The sequence below is a fragment of the Nyctereutes procyonoides genome, unplaced genomic scaffold (genome assembly GCF_905146905.1).
Source record: "Nyctereutes procyonoides isolate TBG_1078 unplaced genomic scaffold, NYPRO_anot_genome, whole genome shotgun sequence".
NCBI classification, from domain to species: domain Eukaryota; kingdom Metazoa; phylum Chordata; class Mammalia; order Carnivora; family Canidae; genus Nyctereutes; species Nyctereutes procyonoides.
In genome coordinates, this window is record NW_026575126.1 from 54154132 (window position 1) to 54175931 (window position 21800).

At 40.4% G+C, this 21800-nt stretch overlaps 1 protein-coding gene across 1 annotated transcript in view; it reads left to right on the top strand.

Moving 5' to 3' along the window:
* LOC129519856 (phospholipid-transporting ATPase ABCA3-like) overlaps nt 1–21800 on the top strand; it is a 202114-nt gene that overhangs the window by 53544 nt on the left and 126770 nt on the right. The window contains 1 exon segment of the mRNA XM_055340688.1: nt 11091–11245. Within this exon segment, the coding sequence (XP_055196663.1) occupies nt 11091–11245 (155 nt within the window).

Below are 21800 nucleotides of genomic sequence, written 5' to 3' on the forward strand. Positions count from 1 at the left end.
GAGTTGGAGCAGGACCCAGGAGGGCGGGGATGCCCTCGGGCTCCCTGGGACACTAACAGACACCTGCGCGCGCAGGAGAGTGCGCCGAGCTCCCTAAGGGCTGCAGCGCGCACGGCGGGACCCGGAGCAGCTCAGAGGGACTCGGGAGCGGCTCCACGGAGGGAGCTGCGGGGCGGGAGCGCAAATCCAACAGCGCAGGCCCCGGAGCACAGGGCGCCGGGACACAGCCCAGGATCCGGCCTCCCCCGGGACAGGCAGAGGCCGGGAGAGCCCAGGACAGCGAGGACGCTCCTGCCCCGAGCTGAGCAGATCAGCGGCCCCGCCCCGGAGCCTCCAGGCCCTGCACGGAGAGCCCCGTAGTTCCTGCGAGGCTGAATCCAGGCTTCCAGAGTTGCCATAGCAACTGTGGCTGTTCCTCCTGGGGCCCCACGGGGTAAACAACCCCCGCTGAGCCCTGCAGCAGGCAGGGGCAGAGCAGCTCCCCCAAGTGCTAACACCTGAAAATCAGCGCAACAGGCCCCTCCCCCAGAAGACCAGCTGGACGGACCAGTTCCAGGGGAAGTCAAGGGACTTAAAGTCTACAGATTCAGAAGATACTCCCCCGTGTTTTTTGTTTTTTTTTTTTCTTTTTTCTTTTCTTTTTGATTTCTGATTGCTTCCCCCACCCCACCCTTTTTTTTCACCTTTCTTTCTTTTTCTTTCTCTTTTTCTTCTCTTTTTTTCCTTTTTCTTTTCTTTTTCTTTTTTCTCATTCCTTTTCTTCTCTCTCTTTCTCTCCTTTTCCCAATACAACTTGTTTTTGGCCACTCTGCACTGAGCAAAATGACTAGAAGGAAAACCTCACCTCAAAAGAAAGAATCAGAAACAGCTCTCTCTCCCACAGAGTTACAAGATCTGGATTACAATTCAGTGTCAGAAAGCCAATTCAGAAGCACTATTCTACAGCTACTGGTGGCTCTAGAAAAAAGCATTAAGGACTCACGAGACTTCATGACTGCAGAATTTAGATCCAATCAGGCAGAAATTAAAAATCAATTGAATGAGATGCAATCCAAACTAGAAGTCCTAACGACGAGGGTTAACGAGGTGGAAGAACGAGTGAGTGACATAGAAGACAAGCTAATGGCAAAGAGGGAAACTGAGGAAAAAAGAGACAATCAATTAAGGGACCATGAAGACAGATTAAGGCAAATAAATGACAGTCTAAGGAAGAAAAACCTACGTTTAATTGGGGTTCCCGAGGGCGCCGAAAGGGCCAGAGGGCCAGAATATGTATTTGAACAAATCCTAGCTGAAAACTTTCCCAATCTGGGAAGGGAAACAGGCATTCAGATCCAGGAAATAGAGAGATCCCCCCCTAAAATCAATAAAAACCGTTCAACACCTCGACATCTAATAGTGAAGCTTGCAAATTCCAAAGATAAAGAGAAGATCCTTAAAGCAGCAAGAGACAAGAAGTCCCTGACTTTCATGGGGAGGAATATTAGGGTAACAGCAGACCTCTCCACAGAGACGTGGCAGGCCAGAAAGGGCTGGCAGGATATATTCAGGGTCCTAAATGAGAAGAACATGCAACCAAGAATACTTTATCCAGCAAGGCTCTCATTCAAAATGGAAGGAGAGATAAAGAGCTTCCGAGACAGGCAGGAACTGAAAGAATATGTGACCTCCAAACCAGCTCTGCAAGAAATTTTAACGGGGACTCTTAAAATTCCCCTTTAAGAAGAAGTTCAGTGGAACAATCCACAAAAACAAGGACTAAATAGATATCATGATGACACTAAACTCATATCTGTCAATAGTAACTCTGAACGTGAACGGGCTTAATGACCCCATCAAAAGGCGCAGGGTTTCAGACTGGATAAAAAAGCAGGACCCATCTATTTGCTGTCTACAAGAGACTCATTTTAGACAGAAGGACACCTACAACCTGAAAATAAAAGGTTGGAGAACCATTTACCATTCAAATGGTTCTCAAAAGAAAGCAGGGGTAGCCATCCTTATATCAGATAAACTAAAATTTACCCCGAAGACAGTAGTGAGAGACGAAGAGGGACACTATATCATACTTGAAGGATCTATCCAGCAAGAGGACTTAACAATCCTCAATATATATGCCCCGAATGTGGGAGCTGCCAAATACTTAAACGAATTATTAACCAAAGTGAAGAAATACTTAGAAAATAATACACTTATACTTGGTGACTTCAATCTAGCTCTTTCTACCTTCGATAGGTCTTCTAAGCACAACATCTCCAAAGAAACGAGAGCTTTAAATGATACACTGGACCAGATAGATTTCACAGATATCTACAGAATTTTACATCCAAACTCAACTGAATACACATTCTTCTCAAGTGCACATGGAACTTTCTCCAGAATAGACCACATACTGGGTCACAAATCGGGTCTGAACCGATACCAAAAGATTGGGATCGTCCCCTGCATATTCTCAGACCATAACGCCTTGAAATTAGAACTCAATCACAAGAAGAAGTTTGGAAGGACCTCAAACACGTGGAGGTTAAGGACCATCCTGCTAAAAGATAAAAGGGTCAACCAGGAAATTAAGGAAGAATTAAAAAGATTCATGGAAACTAATGAGAATGAAGATACAACTGTTCAAAATCTTTGGGATGCAGCAAAAGCAGTCCTGAGGGGGAAATACATCGCAATACAAGCATCCATTCAAAAACTGGAAAGAACTCAAATACAGAAGGTCAGGATAAAAGCAATTTACATTTTATTAACATCCTAACACTACATCAAAATAGTTTACATATTAAAATGGAATCAGTATAATCAGAAAAACATTTCTAATCAAATGACCTTTTTTTTTTTTTTTCATTTTTTAGCATGACTTTGCTTTGGTCTTGTAGCAAGGTGCAAAAAGTATGTATAGTGTTTCTAGATTCTCCCAATTTGTAAATTCTGCTGTGTCATCTCAAGAATTATTTTGCCCAAGCAAGTTTTTCTACTTCAAATAAAAGCTGTGTGACTCAAAAAAAAAAAAAAGATATCAACTCAACAGGCAAATATAAAAGTATAAATGTATATTTACCAAATATCAGAGTTCTTAAAAATGAAGCAAATATTGGATAAATAGAGAAATATTGGATAAATAGAGAAATAGACAGTAGCACAATAATAGTAGGAGACTTTAATACTCCACTTTGAATAATGGATACAACTTGACAAAAACTCTTTAAGGAAATAGAGATCTTTAACAACAATTGGACCTGACAGACATGTACTAAACTCAATAACAGCAGAATTTGCATTCTTAAGAAGACATGGTAAAGGGGATCCCTGGGTGGCTCAGCAGTTTAGCACCGCCTTCAGCCTGGGGTGTGATCCTGGAGTCCCTGGATCGAGTACCACGTTAGGCTCCCTGCATGGAGCCTGCTTCTCCCTCTGCCTGTGTCTCTGCCTCCCTCTCTCTCTGTGTGTGTCTCTCATGAATAAATAAATAAAATCTTTAAGAAGAAGAAAGAAGAAGAAGGAGGAGGAGGAAGAGGAGGAAGAAGAAGAAGAAGGAGAAGGAGACATGGTACCTCCTCCAGGAGAGATCATGTTTGTTCAAAAAACAAACCTTAACAAGTTTTAAAAGAATGAAATTATAGAAAGTATCCTTTCCAAGTTACAATAGAATGAAACTAGAAGTCAAAAAGAGAAGGAAAACTGGAAAATGCACAAATATGTGGAAATTAAACAACACACCCTTAAGTAACCAATGTGTCAAAGGAGGAATCACAAATTAGAAAGTATCTTGAGAAAATTTAAAATGGAAACATACATACAAATCTTGGGACACCTGGGTGGCTCAATGGTTGAGCATTGCCTTCAGCTCAGGGCATGATCCCAGGGTCCTGGGATCGAGTCTCGCATCAGGCTCCCCACAAGGAGCTTGCTTCTCCCTTTGCCTATGTCTCTGCCTCTCTCTGTGTGTATCTCATGAATAAATAAATAAATAACATCTTTTTTAAAAAAACATACAAACTTTAAAAAGCAGTGCAAAGGTAGAATTCTATCATTGTGAACACTCACATTAAAAAAGAAAACTCTAATATTATTAACAACGGTATACTTTAAGAAACTAGAAAATGACTAACAAACTAAACCCAAAGATAGTGGGAGGAAGAATATAATAAAGATTACAGTGAAGATAAAGTAGAGAATGGAAAAATAAGACTTAGGAGTTGGTTTTTAAAAATATCAACAAAATTGAAAAAATTCAAATAATTAAAATAAAAATGAGAGCTGGACTGTTACAGCCTATGCCACAGAAACAAAGGGGTCATAAGAAAATACTGTGAACAACTGTATATTAGAAAATTTCATAACCTAGAAGAAATGAGTAAATTCCTAGAAACATGCAATTTTATCCAATTTGTTAGCATGTAATTGTTCAGAGTAGTTTCTTATGAACTTTTTTATTTTTGTGACATCAGTTGTAATATCTTTTCTGACTTTGACTCTTCTCACTTTTTTTATTCTAGTTTAGGTTTGTCAATTATATATGTCTTTGAAAACCAACCTTACTTTCAGTGATTTTTTTTCTATTCCTTTTTTAATCTCTATTTTTCTAGTCTCATTTTCATTTTCATTTGTCCCAAATATTTTTTAAATTTTTTTATATATATTTTTATTGGAGTTAGATTTGCCAACATATAGTATAACACCCAGTGCCCATCCCATCAAGTGCCCCCGTCAGTGCCTGTCACCAAGTTACCCCCGCCCACCTCCTTTCCACTACCCCTTGTTCATTTCCCAGAGTTAGGAGTCTCATGTTTTGTCACCCTCTCTGACTTTTTCCACTCATTTTCTCTCCTTTCCCTTATAATCCCTTTCGCTATTTTTTGTATTCCTCGTATGAGTGAAACCATATGATTGTCCTCCTCCGATTGACTTACTTCACTCAGCATAATACCCTCCAGTTCCATCCACGTCGAAGCAAATGGTGGGTATTTGTCGTTTCTAATGGCTGAGTAATATTCCATTGTATATATAGACCACATCTTCTTTATCCATTCCTCTGTCGATGGACATCGAGTCTCCTTCCACAGTTGGACATTGCTGCTATAAACATTGGGTGCAGGTGTCTCAGTCTTTCACTGCATCTGTATCTTTGGGGTAAATCCCCAGCAGTGCAATTGCTGGGTCAAAGGGTAGCTCTGTTTCTAACTCTTTGAGGAACCTCCACACAGTTTTCCAGAGCGGCTGTACCAGTTCACATTCCTACCAACAGTGCAAGAGGGTTCCCCTTTCTCCACATCCTCTCCAACATTTGTTGTTTCCTATCTTGTTAATTTTCACCATTCTCACCCATGTGAGGTAGCATCTCATTGTGGTTTTGGTTTGTATTTCCCTGATGGCAAGTGATGCAGAGCATTTTCTCATGTGCTTCTTGGCCATGTGTATGTCTTCTTTGGTGAAATTTCTGTTCATGTCTTTTGCCCATTTCATGATTGGATTGTTTGTTTCTTGGGTGTTGAGTTGAATAAGTTCTTTATAGACCTTGGATACTAGCCCTTTGTCTGATATGTCATTTGCAAATATCTTCTCCCATTCTGTAGGCTGTCTTTTAGTTTTGTTGACTGTTTCTTTTGCTGTGCAGAAGCTTTTTATCTTAAGTCCCAGTAGTTAATTTTTGCTTTTGTTTCCCTTGCCTTCACAGATGTATCTTGCAAGAAGTTGCTGTGGCCAAGTTCAAAAAGGGTGTTGCCTGTGTTCTCCTCTAGGATTTTGATGGATTCTTGTCTCACATTTAGATATTTCATCCATTTTGAATTTATCTTTGTGTATGGTGAACAGAATAGAGAACCCAGAAATGGGCTCTCAACTCTCTAGTCAACTAATAGTCAACAAACAGGAAAGACTATCCACTGGAAAAAGGACAATCTCTTCAATAAATGGTGCTGGGAAAATTGGAGAGCCATGTGCAGAATGAAACTAGACCATTCTCTTACACCATACACAAAGATTTTTAATTAATGTTTTATTTATCTATTTGACAGAGAGAGAGAAAGCACAAATAGGGGAAGGAGCAGAGGGAAAGGGAGAAGCAGGCTTCCTGCTGAGCATAGAGCCCCACAGGGGGCTCAATCCCAGGACCCTGGGATCACGAGCTGAGCCAAAGGCAGATGCTTAACTGACTGAGCCACTCAGGTGCTCCTCAAAATATTTTCTAATTCCCCTTTTTCTTCCTTCTTCAAACCATTAGTTTATCAGGAATGTGATCTTTAATTTCCACATTTATGAGTTTTTAAATTGTCCTTCTTTTGCTTTTTAGTTTCCTTCCATTGTGGTTTGAAAAGATACTTAATATCATTTCAATCTTAAATTTATGATGACTTAACTTTGTGACCTAACATGATATATCCTATATATATGTGCACTTGAAAAGAATGTATATTTTCTGCTGCTAGGTGGAATACTTATTAGGTCCATTTTGTCTCAAGTATTGTTCAGTTCTGCTGTTTTGTTGTTGATAATCTGTCTAGATGTTCTATCCATTATTGAAAATGTGATATTGAAGTCTCCATGTAATATAATATTGTTATGTATTCTTCCCTGTAGTTCTGCTAAGGTTTGCTTTATATATGTAGGCAGGTACTCTGATGTTGGGCACATATATTTATAATTGTTATATCTTTCTGTAACTTTAATTTTTTGTTATATGATATAATCATTATATAATAATTTTCTCTCTCTCTCATGAGATATTTAAAGTCTATTTTGTCTGATGGAAGTATAGCCACCCCTGCTCTCTTTGGTTACCATTTACATTGAATATCTTTTTTTCATGCCTTCACGTTCTGCCTCTTTGTGTCCTTAAATCTAAAGTTCCTTGTAAAGAACGTATAGTTAGGTATTATTAGTTAATACATTCAGCCACTCTATTTTTTTTTAGGTCTTTTCATTTAAAGTCATTGATAGAGAAGGGCCTACCGCTGTCATTTTGAAAATTGTCTTTCTTGCACTTCTTTTGCCATCTACTTTTCTTTTTTAAATATATATGTAAAATATTTATATATCATATATTCATATTACATATAGTATATATGTTATATATATTATATATGTTTACAGGCTTTGATTCACTTTTCTTTGTCTTTTGTGTTTATTATGTAAGTATTTCCTTTATGTTTACCTTGTGGAACTTATATAAAATATTTTATAGTTATAATATTCTATTTAAACTGAAAACAATGACCTTCAATTAAAAATAGAACTCTAGGAGGGAGGGGCAAGATGGCGGAAGAGCAGGGTCCCCGAGTCACCTGTCCCCACCAAATTACCTAGATAACCTTCAAACCATCCTGAAAATTTACGAATTCGGCCTGAGATGTAAAGAGAGACCAGCTGGAACGCTACAGTGAGAAGAGTTCGCGCTTCTATCAAGGTAGGAAGACGGGGAAAAAGAAATAAAGGAACAAAAGGCCTCCGAGGGGGAGGGGCCCGCGAGGAGCCGGGCTGAGGCCGGGGCGAGTGTCCCCAGGACAGGAGAGCCCCGTCCCGGAGGAGCAGGAGCTGCACCAACCTTCCCGGGCGGGCGGAAAGGGGCTCGCAGGGAGTTAGAGCAGGACCCAGGAGAGCGGGGATGCCCTCAGGCTCCCGGGGACACTAACAGACACCTGCGAGCGCAGGAGAGTGCTCCGAGCTCCCTAAGGGCTGCAGCGCGCACGGCGGGACCGACCGGAGCAGCTCGGAGGGGCTCGGGCGGCGGCTCCGCGGAGGGGGCTGCGGGGCAGGAGCGCGAATCCACCAGCGCAGGCCCCGGAGCACAGGGCGCCGGGACACAGCCCAGGATCCGGCCTCCCCCGGGACAGGCAGAGGCCGGGAGGGCCCAGGACAGCGAGGACGCTCCTGCCCCGAGCTGAGCACATCAGCGGCCCCGCCCCGGAGCCTCCAGGCCCTGCGGACGGAGAGCCGAGAGCCCGAGCCCCGTAGTTCCTGCGGAGGCTGAATCCAGGCTTCCAGAGTTGCCATAGCAACTGCTGCTGTTCCTCCCTGGGTCCCACGGGGTAAACAACCCCCGCTGAGCCCTGCAGCAGGCAGGGGCAGAGCAGCTCCCCCAAGTGCTAACACCTGAAAACCAGCACAGCAGGCCCCTCCCCCAGAAGACCAGCTAGACGGACCTGTGATACTCCCCCGTGTTCCAATACAACTTGTTTTTGGCCACTCTGCACTGAGCAAAATGACTAGAAGGAAAACCTCACCTCAAAAGAAAGAATCAGAAACAGCCCTCTTTCCCACAGAGTTACAAAATCTGGATTACACTTCAATGTCAGAAAGCCAATTCAGAAGCACCATTATACAGCTACTGGTGGCTCTAGAAAAAAGCATTAAGGCCTCACGAGACTTCATGACTGCAGAATTTAGATCCAATCAGGCAGAAATTAAAAATCAATTGAATGAGATGCAATCCAAACTAGAAGTCCTAACGACGAGGGTTAACGAGGTGGAAGAACGAGTGAGTGACATAGAAGACAAGTTAATGGCAAAGAGGGAAACTGAGGAAAAAAGAGATAAACAAAGAACCATGAAGACAGATTAAGGCAAATGAACGACACTCTGAGGAAGAAAAACCTACGTTTAATTGGGGTTCCCGAGGGCGCCGAAAGGGACAGAGGGCCAGAATATGTATTTGAACAAATCCTAGCTGAAAACTTTCCCAATCTGGGAAGGGAAACAGGCATTCAGATCCAGGAAATAGAGAGATCCCCCCCTAAAATCAATAAAAACCGTTCAACACCTCGACATCTAATAGTGAAGCTTGCAAATTCCAAAGATAAAGAGAAGATCCTTAAGGCAGCAAGAGACAAGAAGTCCCTGACTTTCATGGGGAGGAATATTAGGGTAACAGCAGACCTCTCCACAGAGACCTGGCAGGCCAGAAAGGGCTGGCAGGATATATTCAGGGTCCTAAATGAGAAGAACATGCAACCAAGAATACTTTATCCAGCAAGGCTCTCATTCAAAATGGAAGGAGAGATAAAGAGCTTCCAAGACAGGCAGGAACTGAAAGAATATGTGACCTCCAAACCAGCTCTGCAAGAAATTTTAAGGGGGACTCTTAAAACTCCCCTTTAAGAAGAAGTTCAAGTAACTCTGAACATGAATGGGCTTAATGACCCCATCAAAAGGCGCAGAGTTTCAGACTGGATAAAAAAACAGGACCCATCTATTTGCTGTCTACAAGAGACTCATTTTAGACAGAAGGACACCTACAACCTGAAAATAAAAGGTTGGAGAACCATTTACCATTCAAATGGTTCTCAAAATATACCCTAAAAACTACAGAACACTTCTGAAAGAAATTGAGGAAGACACAAAGAGATGGAAAAATATTCCATGCTCATGGATTGGCAGAATTAATATTGTGAAAATGTCAATGTTACCCAGGGCAATTTACACATATAATGCAATCCCTATCAAAATACCATGGACTTTCTTCAGAGACTTAGAACAAATTATTTTAAGATTTGTGTGGAATCAGAAAAGACCCCAAACAGCCAGGGGAATTTTAAAAAAAGAAAACCATATCTGGGGGCATCACAATGCCAGATTTCAGGTTGTACTACAAAGCTGTGTTCATCAAGACAGTGTGGTACTGGCACAAAAACAGACACATAGATCAATGGAACAGAACAGAGAACCCAGAAGTGGACCCTGAACTTTATGCTCAACTAATATACAATAAAGGAGGAAAGACGATCCACTAGAAGAAAGACATTCTCTTCAATAAATGGTGCTGGGAAAATTGGACATCCACATGCAGAAGAATGAAACTGGACCACTCTCATGCACCATACACAAAGATAAACTCAAAATGGATGAAAGATCTAAATGTGAGACAAGATTCCATCAAAATCCCAGAGAAGAACTCAGGCAACACCCTTTTTGAACTTGGCCACAGTAACCGGAGAAGGACAAACAGTGTATGTTCTCATTCATTTGGGGAATATGAATAATAGTGAAAGGGAATATAAGGGAAGGGAGAAGAAATGTGTGAGAAATATCAGAAAGGGAGACAGAACATAAAGACTTCTAACTCTGGGAAATGAACTAGGGGTGGTGGAGGGGGAGGAGGGTGGGGGGTGGGGGTGAATGGGTGACGGGCACTGAGGGGTACACTTGACGGGATGAGCACTGGGTGTTATTCTGTATGTTGGTAAATTGAACACCAATAAAAATTAATTTATAAAAAAAAAAAAAATAGAACTCTATAATATTATTTTTTCCACATAAACACATTTTATATTAATGTCACAATTTACATCTTTTTATGTTGTATATTGATCAACATTTTTATACTTATATTTTAATACTTTTGTCTTTTAATTTTATACTAAAATTAAGAGTGATTTACTCACTACTATTACATGTATTATATACTCACCAAAGTATTACATTATTCTGTATTTGTCTATATATTTACCTTTGCCATGAGTTATATACTTTAATATGCTTTCATGTTACCATTTAGCATCCTTATGTTTCACCTTGAAGAACTCTAACATCTCTTGTTAATGGAGTTCTCTTACTAATGAACTCTCTCAACTTTTGTTTGCCTGGTCGATCCTTCATTTTTGAAAGACAGTTTTTCTAGGTAATAATAATTCAGCAACTCTATAATCACTCGGTGCTCATCACAAAAAGTGTATTCCTTTTTTATTTTTATTAGATACTTGTTTGTTCATTCATTCATTCATTCATTCACGAGAGACACAGAGGCAGAGACATAGGCAGATGGAGAAGCAAGCTCAGGACCCCTGGGATCATGACCTGAGCCAAAGGCAGACGCTCAACCACTGAGCCACCCAGATGCCCCAGGGCACTCCTTTTTTAATCTTAATTCCAGTGTAGTTAACATACAGTGTTATATCAGTTTCAGCTGTACCATATAGTGACTTAGCAATTCCATATATTACTCAGTGCTCATCAAGATAAGTATACTGTAGGAGATAGTGCTAATTCTTTTGAGTAATCCATAAGCAGGCTGGATTTAAGATAGTAATTTGCATTATCTTATCATGCTCTCTCACCAAAGCTCAGCTTCTTTTATGTCTTCTGATTACTTGTAGGTCGTTACCCTCCTACCAGAGAAGAGGTCTATATTCATGGATTTGACATCTCAAAGAACATAATGGAGATTCGAAAAAATCTGGGCTTCTGCCCACAGCAAGACTTGTTGTTTAATGACTTGACAATCTCAGAACACCTATTTTTCTACTCTGTGGTGAGTCAAAAATATTTTTAAACTATACAGTAAATTTATTTTTTTCTTTTGATATATAGATATATGAAATTTAACGCATTCGACTAGCACCACAGAGTAGTTTCATCACCCCAAAACACTCCCTCGTGCTACTCCTTTGTAAGTCATCCCTATCCCCACCCTGGTAATCACTGGTCTATCCTTAATCACTAATGTCTTATTGAGAATACCATCGTAAATGGAATCCTATATTATGTAACCTTAAAAAATTAGCTACTGACACAGAGCATAATGCCTTTGAGATATATCCATACTAATGTATGATTAGTAGTATGTTTCTTTTAATTGCTAAGTAGTACTTCATGTTTATTTTTTTAATAAATTCATTTTTTATTGGTGTTCAATTTGCCAACATATAGAATAACACCCGTACTTCATATTTAGATGTAATATAGTACATCAATTAAAGGATATTTGGGTTGTTTACAGTATGAGTATGAATAAAGCTGTTCTGAATTTCAGGTAGAGTTTTTTGTGTATAAATATAATTTTTCATTTCTCTCAGAATGAGATTACTGGACTATATTATAAGTGTTTATAAGTAACTTCCAAACTTCTTTCTAGAGTGACTGTACCATTTTGCACCCCCCACCAGCCATCTATATGGCCGAGAATTCCAATTGCTCCATATCCTTGCCAGAATTTGGTATTGTAATATTTTTTAACATTTTTTTATGGTTTTATTTTTTTTAATTTATTTATTTATGATAGTCACAGAGAGAGAGAGAGAGAGAGGCAGAGACATAGGCAGAGGGAGAAGCAGGCTCCATGCACCGGGAGCCCGATATGGGATTCGATTCCGGGTCTCCAGGATCACGCCCTGAGCCAAAGGCAGGCGCCAAACCGCTGCGCCACCCAGGGATCCCTTTTTAACATTTTTTTAAGGGTGAGAGAGCAAAAGCAGGGAGAGGGGCAGATGGAGAGGGAGAGAATCTCAAGCAGACTCCATACTCAGTGTGGAGCTTGACATGTAGCTCAGTCACATGACCCTGAGATCATGATCTGAGCTGAAATCAAGAGTTAGATGGTTAACCAACTGAGCAACACAGGCATCCCTTCTTAACATTCTAACCATTCTAATAGATATGTAGTTGTATATAATCCTGGTTTTAATTTGAATTTCATGAATGGCTAATGGTGTTGAACATCTTTCATGTACTTATTTCCTATTTTTATACCCTCTTTGATGAAATATTTGTTCAGGCCCTTTGTCCATTCTTAAAATATGATTTTTCATTTTGTTATTTAATTTTGGAGAGTTCTTTATATATTCTGGATATATATCCTTGGTTGGCTATGTGCTTTGCAAATATTTTTCCTATTTCTGTAGTTTGTCTTTTCATTTTCTTGGCAATGCTTTTTATAGACCAAAAGTTTTTAATACTGAAATCCAGTCTATCACATTTTTTATCACATTTTTCTTAAAGGATCCTGCCTTTGCCATCTTTTCTAGAACTCTGTGCCTAACCCCAAGGCATGAAGATTTATTCTGTATTTTCTTCTAAATTTTTGTAGTTTTATGTTATACTCAGATCTATGGTCCATCTGCGGTCCACTTGCTTAAAGTTATAAAATGTAGATCTAGGTTCATTGTTTTGCATATAGATGGTCAGTTGTTCTAAAACCATTTTTTGAAAATACCGTTCTTTCATCTTTGAATTGCTTTTTACAGTGTCAAGGATCAAATGGTCATATTTCTGTGGCCTTATTAACTCAAGAGTTTCTTTTATGTGCTATTGATCCACACTGCCCTGATTTGTATAGCTTTATAGTAAGTTTAATATATGAAAGTGCTATTCATCCAACTATATTCTTTTTCTTTTTTAATTTTTTTATTTTTTTAATCATAGCATCTGGCTATTAATATGGCTACATGGTATTGGCCCCATGCAATTAACATTTTGCACATTTAGTAAGCTTCAAATATGCTAATGACCTGTAACAGTCTATACACTTTATTTTTTTAATAATAAATTTATTTTTATTGCTGTTCAATTTGCCAACATACAGAATAACACCCAGTACTCATCCTGTCAAGTCCCCCCCTCAGTGCCCGCCACCCAGTCACCCCCACCCCCCCGCCCTCCTCCCCTTCTACCACCCCTAGTTCGTTTCCTAGAGCTAGGAGTCTTCCATGTTCTGTCTCCCTTTCTGATATTTCCTACCCATTTCTTCTCCCTTCCCCTCTATTCCCTTTCACTATTATCTATATTCCCCAAATGAATGAGACCATATGTTTGTCCTTCTCCGATTGGCTTATTTCACTCAGCATACCCTCCAGTTCCATCTACGTCGAAGCAAATGGTGGATATTTGTCATTTCTAATGGCTGAGTAATATTCCATTGTATTCGTAAACCACATCTTTATCCATTCATCTTTCGATGGACATCGAGGCTCCTTCCACAGTTTGGCTATTGTGGACATTGCTGCTAGAAACATCGGGGTGCAGGTGTCCTGGTGTTTCATTGCATCTGTATCTTTGGGGTAAATCCCCAGCAGTGCAATTGCTCATCCAACTATATTCTTTTTCAAGTGTTTTAGCTATTATAGCTGTTTGGCTCTTCCAAATAAATTTGCGTATTATCTCTTATGTGTCTACAAAAGTTCTACTGTGATTTTGATTGATATTACATTAAATCTGTATAGCACTTTGGAGAAAGTCAACATTGTTATCATGTTGAGAGATTTCAAATCCTTGATCATGATATCTCTATTAAATTGTTTGATATAATCACCATTTTTAGTTTTCAATATATAAGTCTTATAATTTCTTTCATTTGGGGGGGCTTTAAAAAGCTTTTTGATTTCCAGTTGTTCATTTTTTGTACATGGAAAAATGATTGATATTTATATGTTGACCGCTTATTCTTTTACCTTACTGAGCTCACTTAATGGGTTTAGGAGTGTTTTTTTGTAGATTCCTTGGTTTTGTGGGTAGACAATCATATCATAGAAGAATAGGTATAGGGTCTTTGTGCCAATATGTTTGCTATTTATTTATTTATTTACTTCATGCCCCACTGGCTAGTAACAGCATGATGTTGTGGGCATCCTTGACTTGTTTCTTATCTCGGGGTATAGCATTCTATTTTCACCATTAAAATTTTTTTTGCAAATACCATTTATTAGTATGAGGAAGTACCTTTCTTTGTTTTTTAAATTTTATTTTAGGGAGGAGGGGCAAGATGGCGGAGGAGTAGGGTCCCCAAATCACCTGTCCCCAACAAATTACCTAGATAACCTTCAAACCATCCTGAAAATCTACGAATTCGGCCTGAGATTTAAAGAGAGACCAGCTGGAATGCTACAGTGAGAGGAGTTCACGCTTCTATCAAGGTAGGAAGACGGGGAAAAGAAATAAAGAAACAAAAGGCCTCCGAGGGGGAGGGGCCCCGGAGGAGCCGGGCTGAGGCCGGGGCGAGTGTCCCCAGGACAGGAGAGCCCCGTCCCGGAGGAGCAGGAGCTGCACCAACCTTCCCGGGCGGGCGGAAAGGGGCTCGCAGGGAGTTGGAGCAGGACCCAGGAGGGCGGGGATGCCCTCGGGCTCCCGGGGACACTAACAGGCACCTGCAAGCGCAGGAGAGTGCACCGAGCTCCCTAAGGGCTGCAGCGCGCACCGGAGCAGTTCGGAGGGGCTCGGGAGCGGCTCCAGGGAGGGAGCTGCGGGGCGGGAGCGCGAATCCAACAACACAGGCCCGGGAGCACAGGGCGCCGGGACACAGCCCAGGATCCGGCCTCCCCCCGGGACAGGCAGAGGCCGGGAGGGCCCAGGACAGCAAGGACGCTCCTGCCCCGAGCTGAGCAGATCAGCGGCCCCGCCCGGAGCCTCCAGGCCCTGCAGACGGAGACGGGGCTCTCGTAGTTCCTGCGGAGGCTGAATCCAGGCTTCCAGAGTTGCCATAGCAACTGCGGCTGATCCTCCTGGGCCCCACGGGGTAAACAACCCCCGCTGAGCCCTGCAGCAGGCAGGGGCAGAGCAGCTCCCCCAAGTGCTAACACCTGAAAATCAGCGCAACAGGCCCCTCCCCCAGAAGACCAGCTGGACGGACCAGTTCCAGGGGAAGACAAGGGACTTAAACTCTACAGAAATACTCCCCCGTGTTTTTTTTTTTCTTTTCTTTTTTCTTTTCTTTTTGATTTCTGATTGCTTCCCCCACCCCCTTTTTTTTCACCTTTCTTTCTTTTTCTTTCCCTTTTTCTTCTCTTCTTTCCTTTTTCTTTTCTTTTTCTTTTTTCTTTTTCTCTTTTCTTTCCTTCTCTCTCTTTCTCTCATTCTCCCAATACAACTTGTTTTTGGCCACTCTGCACTGAGCAAAATGACTAGAAGGAAAACCTCACCTCAAAAGAAAGAATCAGAAACAGCCCTCTCTCCCACAGAGCTACAAAATCTGGATTACAATTCAATGTCAGAAAGCCAATTCAGAAGCACTATTATACAGCTACTGGTGGCTCTAGAAAAAAGCATTAAGGACTCACGAGACTTCATGACTGCAGAATTTAGATCCAATCAGGCAGAAATTAAAAATCAACTGAATGAGATGCAATCCAAACTAGAAGTCCTAACGACGAGGGTTAACGAGGTGGAAGAACGAGTGAGTGACATAGAAGACAAGTTAATGGCAAAGAGGGAAACTGAGGAAAAAAGAGATAAACAATTAAAGAACCATGAAGACAGATTAAGGGAAATAAATGACACTCTAAGGAAGAAAAATCTACGTTTAATTGGGGTTCCCGAGGGCGCCGAAAGGGACAGAGGGCCAGAATATGTATTTGAACAAATCCTAGCTGAAAACTTTCCCAATCTGGGAAGGGAAACAGGCATTCAGATCCAGGAAATAGAGAGATCCCCCCCTAAAATCAATAAAAACCGTTCAACACCTCGACATCTAATAGTGAAGCTTGCAAATTCCAAAGATAAAGAGAAGATCCTTAAAGCAGCAAGAGACAAGAAGTCCCTGACTTTCATGGGGAGGAATATTAGGGTAACAGCAGACCTCTCCACAGAGACGTGGCAGGCCAGAAAGGGCTGGCAGGATATATTCAGGGTCCTAAATGAGAAGAACATGCAACCAAGAATACTTTATCCAGCAAGGCTCTCATTCAAAATGGAAGGAGAGATAAAGAGCTTCCGAGACAGGCAGGAACTGAAAGAATATGTGACCTCCAAACCAGCTCTGCAAGAAATTTTAAGGGGGACTCTTAAAATTCCCCTTTAAGAAGAAGTTCAGTGGAACAATCCACAAAAACAAGGACTAAATAGATATCATGATGACACTAAACTCATATCTGTCAATAGTAACTCTGAACGTGAACGGGCTTAATGACCCCATCAAAAGGCGCAGGGTTTCAGACTGGATAAAAAAGCAGAACCCATCTATTTGCTGTCTACAAGAGACTCATTTTAGACAGAAGGACACCTACAACCTGAAAATAAAAGGTTGGAGAACCATTTACCATTCAAATGGTTCTCAAAAGAAAGCAGGGGTAGCCATCCTTATATCAGATAAACTAAAATTCACTCCGAAGACAGTAGTGAGAGACGAAGAGGGACACTATATCATACTTAAAGGATCTATCCAACAAGAGGACTTAACAATCCTCAATATATATGCCCCGAATGTGGGAGCTGCCAAATACTTAAACGAATTATTAACCAAAGTGAAGAAATACTTAGATAATAATACACTTATACTTGGTGACTTCAATCTAGCTCTCTCTACCCTTGATAGGTCTTCTAAACACAACATCTCCAAAGAAACGAGAGCTTTAAATGATACACTGGACCAGATAGATTTCACAGATATCTACAGAACTTTACATCCAAACTCAACTGAATACACATTCTTCTCAAGTGCACATGGAACTTTTTCCAGAATAGACCACATACTGGGTCACAAATCGGGTTTGAACCGATACCAAAAGATTGGGATCGTCCCCTGCATATTCTCAGACCATAACGCCTTGAAATTAGAACTCAATCACAAGAAGAAGTTTGGAAGGACCTCAAACACGTGGAGGTTAAGGACCATCCTGCTAAAAGATAAAAGGGTCAACCAGGAAATTAAGGAAGAATTAAAAAGATTCATGGAAACTAATGAGAATGAAGATACAACTGTTCAAAATCTTTGGGATGCAGCAAAAGCAGTCCTGAGGGGGAAATACATCGCAATACAAGCATCCATTCAAAAACTGGAAAGAACTCAAATACAAAAGCTAACCTTACACATAAAGGAGCTAGAGAAGAAGCAGCAAATTGACCCGACGCCCAGCAGAAGAAGAGAGTTAATTAAAATTCGAGCAGAACTCAACGAAATTGAGACCAGAAGAACTGTGGAACAGATCAATAGAACCAGGAGTTGGTTCTTTGAAAGAATTAATAAGATAGATAAACCATTAGCCAACCTTATTAAAAAGAAGAGAGAGAAGACACAAATTAATAAAATCATGAATGAGAAAGGAGAGATCACTACCAACACCAAGGAAATACAAACGATTTTAAAAACATATTATGAACAGCTCTACGCCAATAAATTAGGCAATCTAGAAGAAATGGACGCATTCCTGGAAAGCCACAAACTACCAAAACTGGAGCAGGAAGAAATAGAAAACCTGAACAGGCCAATAACCAGGGAGGAAATTGAAGCAGTCATCAAAAACCTCCCAAGACACAAGAGTCCAGGGCCAGATGGCTTCCCAGGGGAATTCTATCAAACGTTTAAAGAAGAAATCATACCTATTCTACTAAAGCTGTTTGGAAAGATAGAAAGAGATGGAGTACTTCCAAACTCATTCTATGAGGCCAGCATCACCTTAATTCCAAAACCAGACAAAGACCCCACCAAAAAGGAGAATTACAGACCAATATCCCTGATGAACATGGATGCAAAAATTCTCAACAAGATACTAGCCAATAGGATCCAACAACACATTAAGAAAATTATTCACCATGACCAAGTAGGATTTATCCCCGGGATGCAAGGCTGGTTCAACACTCGTAAAACAATCAATGTGATTCATCATATCAGCAAGAGAAAAACCAAGAACCATATGATCCTCTCATTAGATGCAGAGAAAGCATTTGACAAAATACAGCATCCATTCCTGATTAAAACTCTTCAGAGTGTAGGGATAGAGGGAACCTTCCTCGATATCTTAAAAGCCATCTACGAAAAGCCCACAGCAAATATCATTCTCAATGGGGAAGCACTGGGAGCCTTTCCCCTAAGATCAGGAACAAGACAGGGATGTCCACTCTCACCACTGCTATTCAACATAGTATTGGAAGTCCTAGCCTCAGCAATCAGACAACAAAAAGACATTAAAGGCATTCAAATTGGCAAAGAAGAAGTCAAACTCTCCCTCTTCGCCGATGACATGATACTCTACATAGAAAACCCAAAAGCCTCCACCCCAAGATTGCTAGAACTCATACAGCAATTTGGTAGCGTGGCAGGATACAAAATCAATGCCCAGAAATCAATGGCATTCCTATACACTAACAATGAGACTGAAGAAAGAGAAATTAAGGAGTCAATCCCATTTACAATTGCACCCAAAAGCATAAGATACCTAGGAATAAACCTAACCAAAGAGGTAAAGGATCTATACCCTAAAAACTATAGAACACTTCTGAAAGAAATTGAGGAAGACACAAAGAGATGGAAAAATATTCCATGCTCATGGATTGGCAGAATTAATATTGTGAAAATGTCAATGCTACCCAGGGCAATTTACACGTTCAATGCAATCCCTATCAAAATACCATGGACTTTTTTCAGAGACTTAGAACAAATTATTTTAAGATTTGTGTGGAATCAGAAAAGACCCCGAATAGCCAGGGGAATTTTAAAAAAGAAAACCATAGCTGGGGGCATCACAATGCCAGATTTCAGGTTGTACTACAAAGCTGTGGTCATCAAGACAGTGTGGTACTGGCACAAAAACAGACACATAGACCAATGGAACAGAATAGAGAATCCAGAAATGGACCCTGAACTTTATGGTCAACTAATATTCGACAAAGGAGGAAAGACGATCCACTGGAAGAAAGACAGTCTCTTCAATAAATGGTGCTGGGAAAATTGGTCATCCACATGCAGAAGAATGAAACTAGACCACTCTCTTGCACCATACACAAAGATAAACTCAAAATGGATGAAAGATTTAAATGTGAGACAAGACTCCATCAAAATCCTAGAGGAGAACACAGGCAACACCCTTTTTGAACTTGGCCACAGTAACTTCTTGCAAGATACATCCACGAAAACAAAAGAAACAAAAGCAAAAATGAACTATTGGGACTTCATCAAGATAAGAAGCTTTTGCACAGCAAAGGATACAGTCAACAAAACTCAAAGACAACCTACAGAATGGGAGAAGATATTTGCAAATAACATATCAGATAAAGGGCTAGTTTCCAAAATCTATAAAGAACTTCTTAAACTCAACACCAAAGAAACAAACAATCCAATCATGAAATGGGCAAAAGACATGAAGAGAAATCTCACAGAGGAAGACATAGACATGGCCAACATGCACATGAGAAAATGCTCTGCATCACTTGCCATCAGGGAAATACAAATCAAAACCACAATGAGATACCACCTCACACCAGTGAGAATGGGGAAAATTAACAAGGCAGGAAACAACAAATGTTGGAGAGGATGCGGAGAAAAGGGAACCCTCTTACACTGTTGGTGGGAATGTGAACTGGTGCAGCCACTCTGGAAAACTGTGTGGAGGTTCCTCAAAGAATTAAAAATAGACCTGCCCTACAACCCAGCAATTGCACTGTTAGGGATTTACCCCGAAGATTCAGATGCAATGAAACGCCGGGGCACCTGCACCCCGATGTTTCTAGCAGCCATGTCCACAATAGCCAAACTGTGGAAGGAGCCTCGGTGCCCATCGAAAGATGAATGGATAAAGAAGATGTGGTTTATGTATACAATGGAATATTACTCAGCCATTAGAAACGACAAATACCCACCATTTGCTTCAACGTGGATGGAACTGGAGGGTATTATGCTGAGTGAAGTAAGTCAATCAGAGAAGGACAAACAGTGTATGTTCTCACTTATTTGGGGAATATGAATAATAGTGAAGGGGAATATAAGGGAAGGGAGAAGAAATGTGTGGGAGATATCAGAAAGGGACACAGAACATAAAGACTTCTAACTCTGGGAAATGAACTAGGGGTGGTGGAAGGGGAGGAGGGCGGGGGGTGGGGGTGAATGGGTGACGGGCACAGAGGGGGACACTTGACGGGATGAGCACTGGGTGTTATTCTGTATGTTGGTAAATTGAACACCAATAAAAATTAATTTATAAAAAAAAATTTTATTTTAGTTCTGGTATAGTTAAAAATACAGTTTTCTATTGGTTTCAGGTGTACAATATAGTGATTCAACAATTCTGTATAGTAGGGTAGTGCTCATCACAATATGTGTATTCTTAATCTCCTTCACCTGTTTCAGCCATATCTCCCACTCACCCCCACTCTAGTAACCATCTGTTTGTTCTTTATACATATTTAAGAGTCTGTTTTTTGGTTTGCCCATGTAGCTTCTAAGACGATCTGCATTCTCTTTCTAGCATAAGCATTTATTGTTATGATTTTTCCTCTAGGCACTCCTTTGTTGCACCCCACAGTTTTTGATACAATTTATTATATTTTCATTTTTATTCAGTTCAAAATGTTTTTTACATTCCTTGAGATTTAATCTGTGACTCATAGATCATTTATGAGTATGATCCTTAAGGTACAAGTGATGGAAAGGTGCCTTGCTTTCTTTCTGTTATGCTTAGTGCTATTTTGGTCACAGATCATATTTTGTGTAATTATAAATGTTTTAAAATTGCTGAGGTTTTATGACTGAGGATATGGTTTATCTTGGTTACTATTCCATATGCACTTGAGAAGAATATGTTTCCTACTGTTTGGTTGGAACTTTCTGTAAACATCAATTAGATTCAGTAACTTGATCTTATTTAGTTTTCTGTATAGTTGCTGATGCCTGTCTAATAGTTCTATTACTAAGTGAAGAGTATTTCTAAAATATCCTACTATAGTCATATATTTTTCTGTTCTTCATTTCCATTCTATTCATTTTGGTTTCTGTTTTACTTTTTTTAAGATTTTATTTATTTATTTCAGAGAGAGAACACAAGTATGAGCAGAGGGAGGGGCATTGTAGTCTGAAAATATACAGGGAATAATCCCAATCTTTTGGTATCAGTTGAGATCTGATTTGTGACCTACTACATGATCTTTTCTGGAGAAAGTTCCATGTGCACTCGAGAAGAATATATATTCTGTTGCTTTAGGATGGAATGTTCTGAATATTTCTGTGAAGTCCATCTGGTCCAGTGTGTCATCCATTCTTTGATCTTCTGCTTAGATAGTCTGTCCATTGCTGTGAGTGGGGTATTGAAATCCCCTACCATTAATGTATTATTACCTGTGTGTTTCTTTACTTAGGTATTAATTGGTTGATATAATTGGCTGTTCCCAAA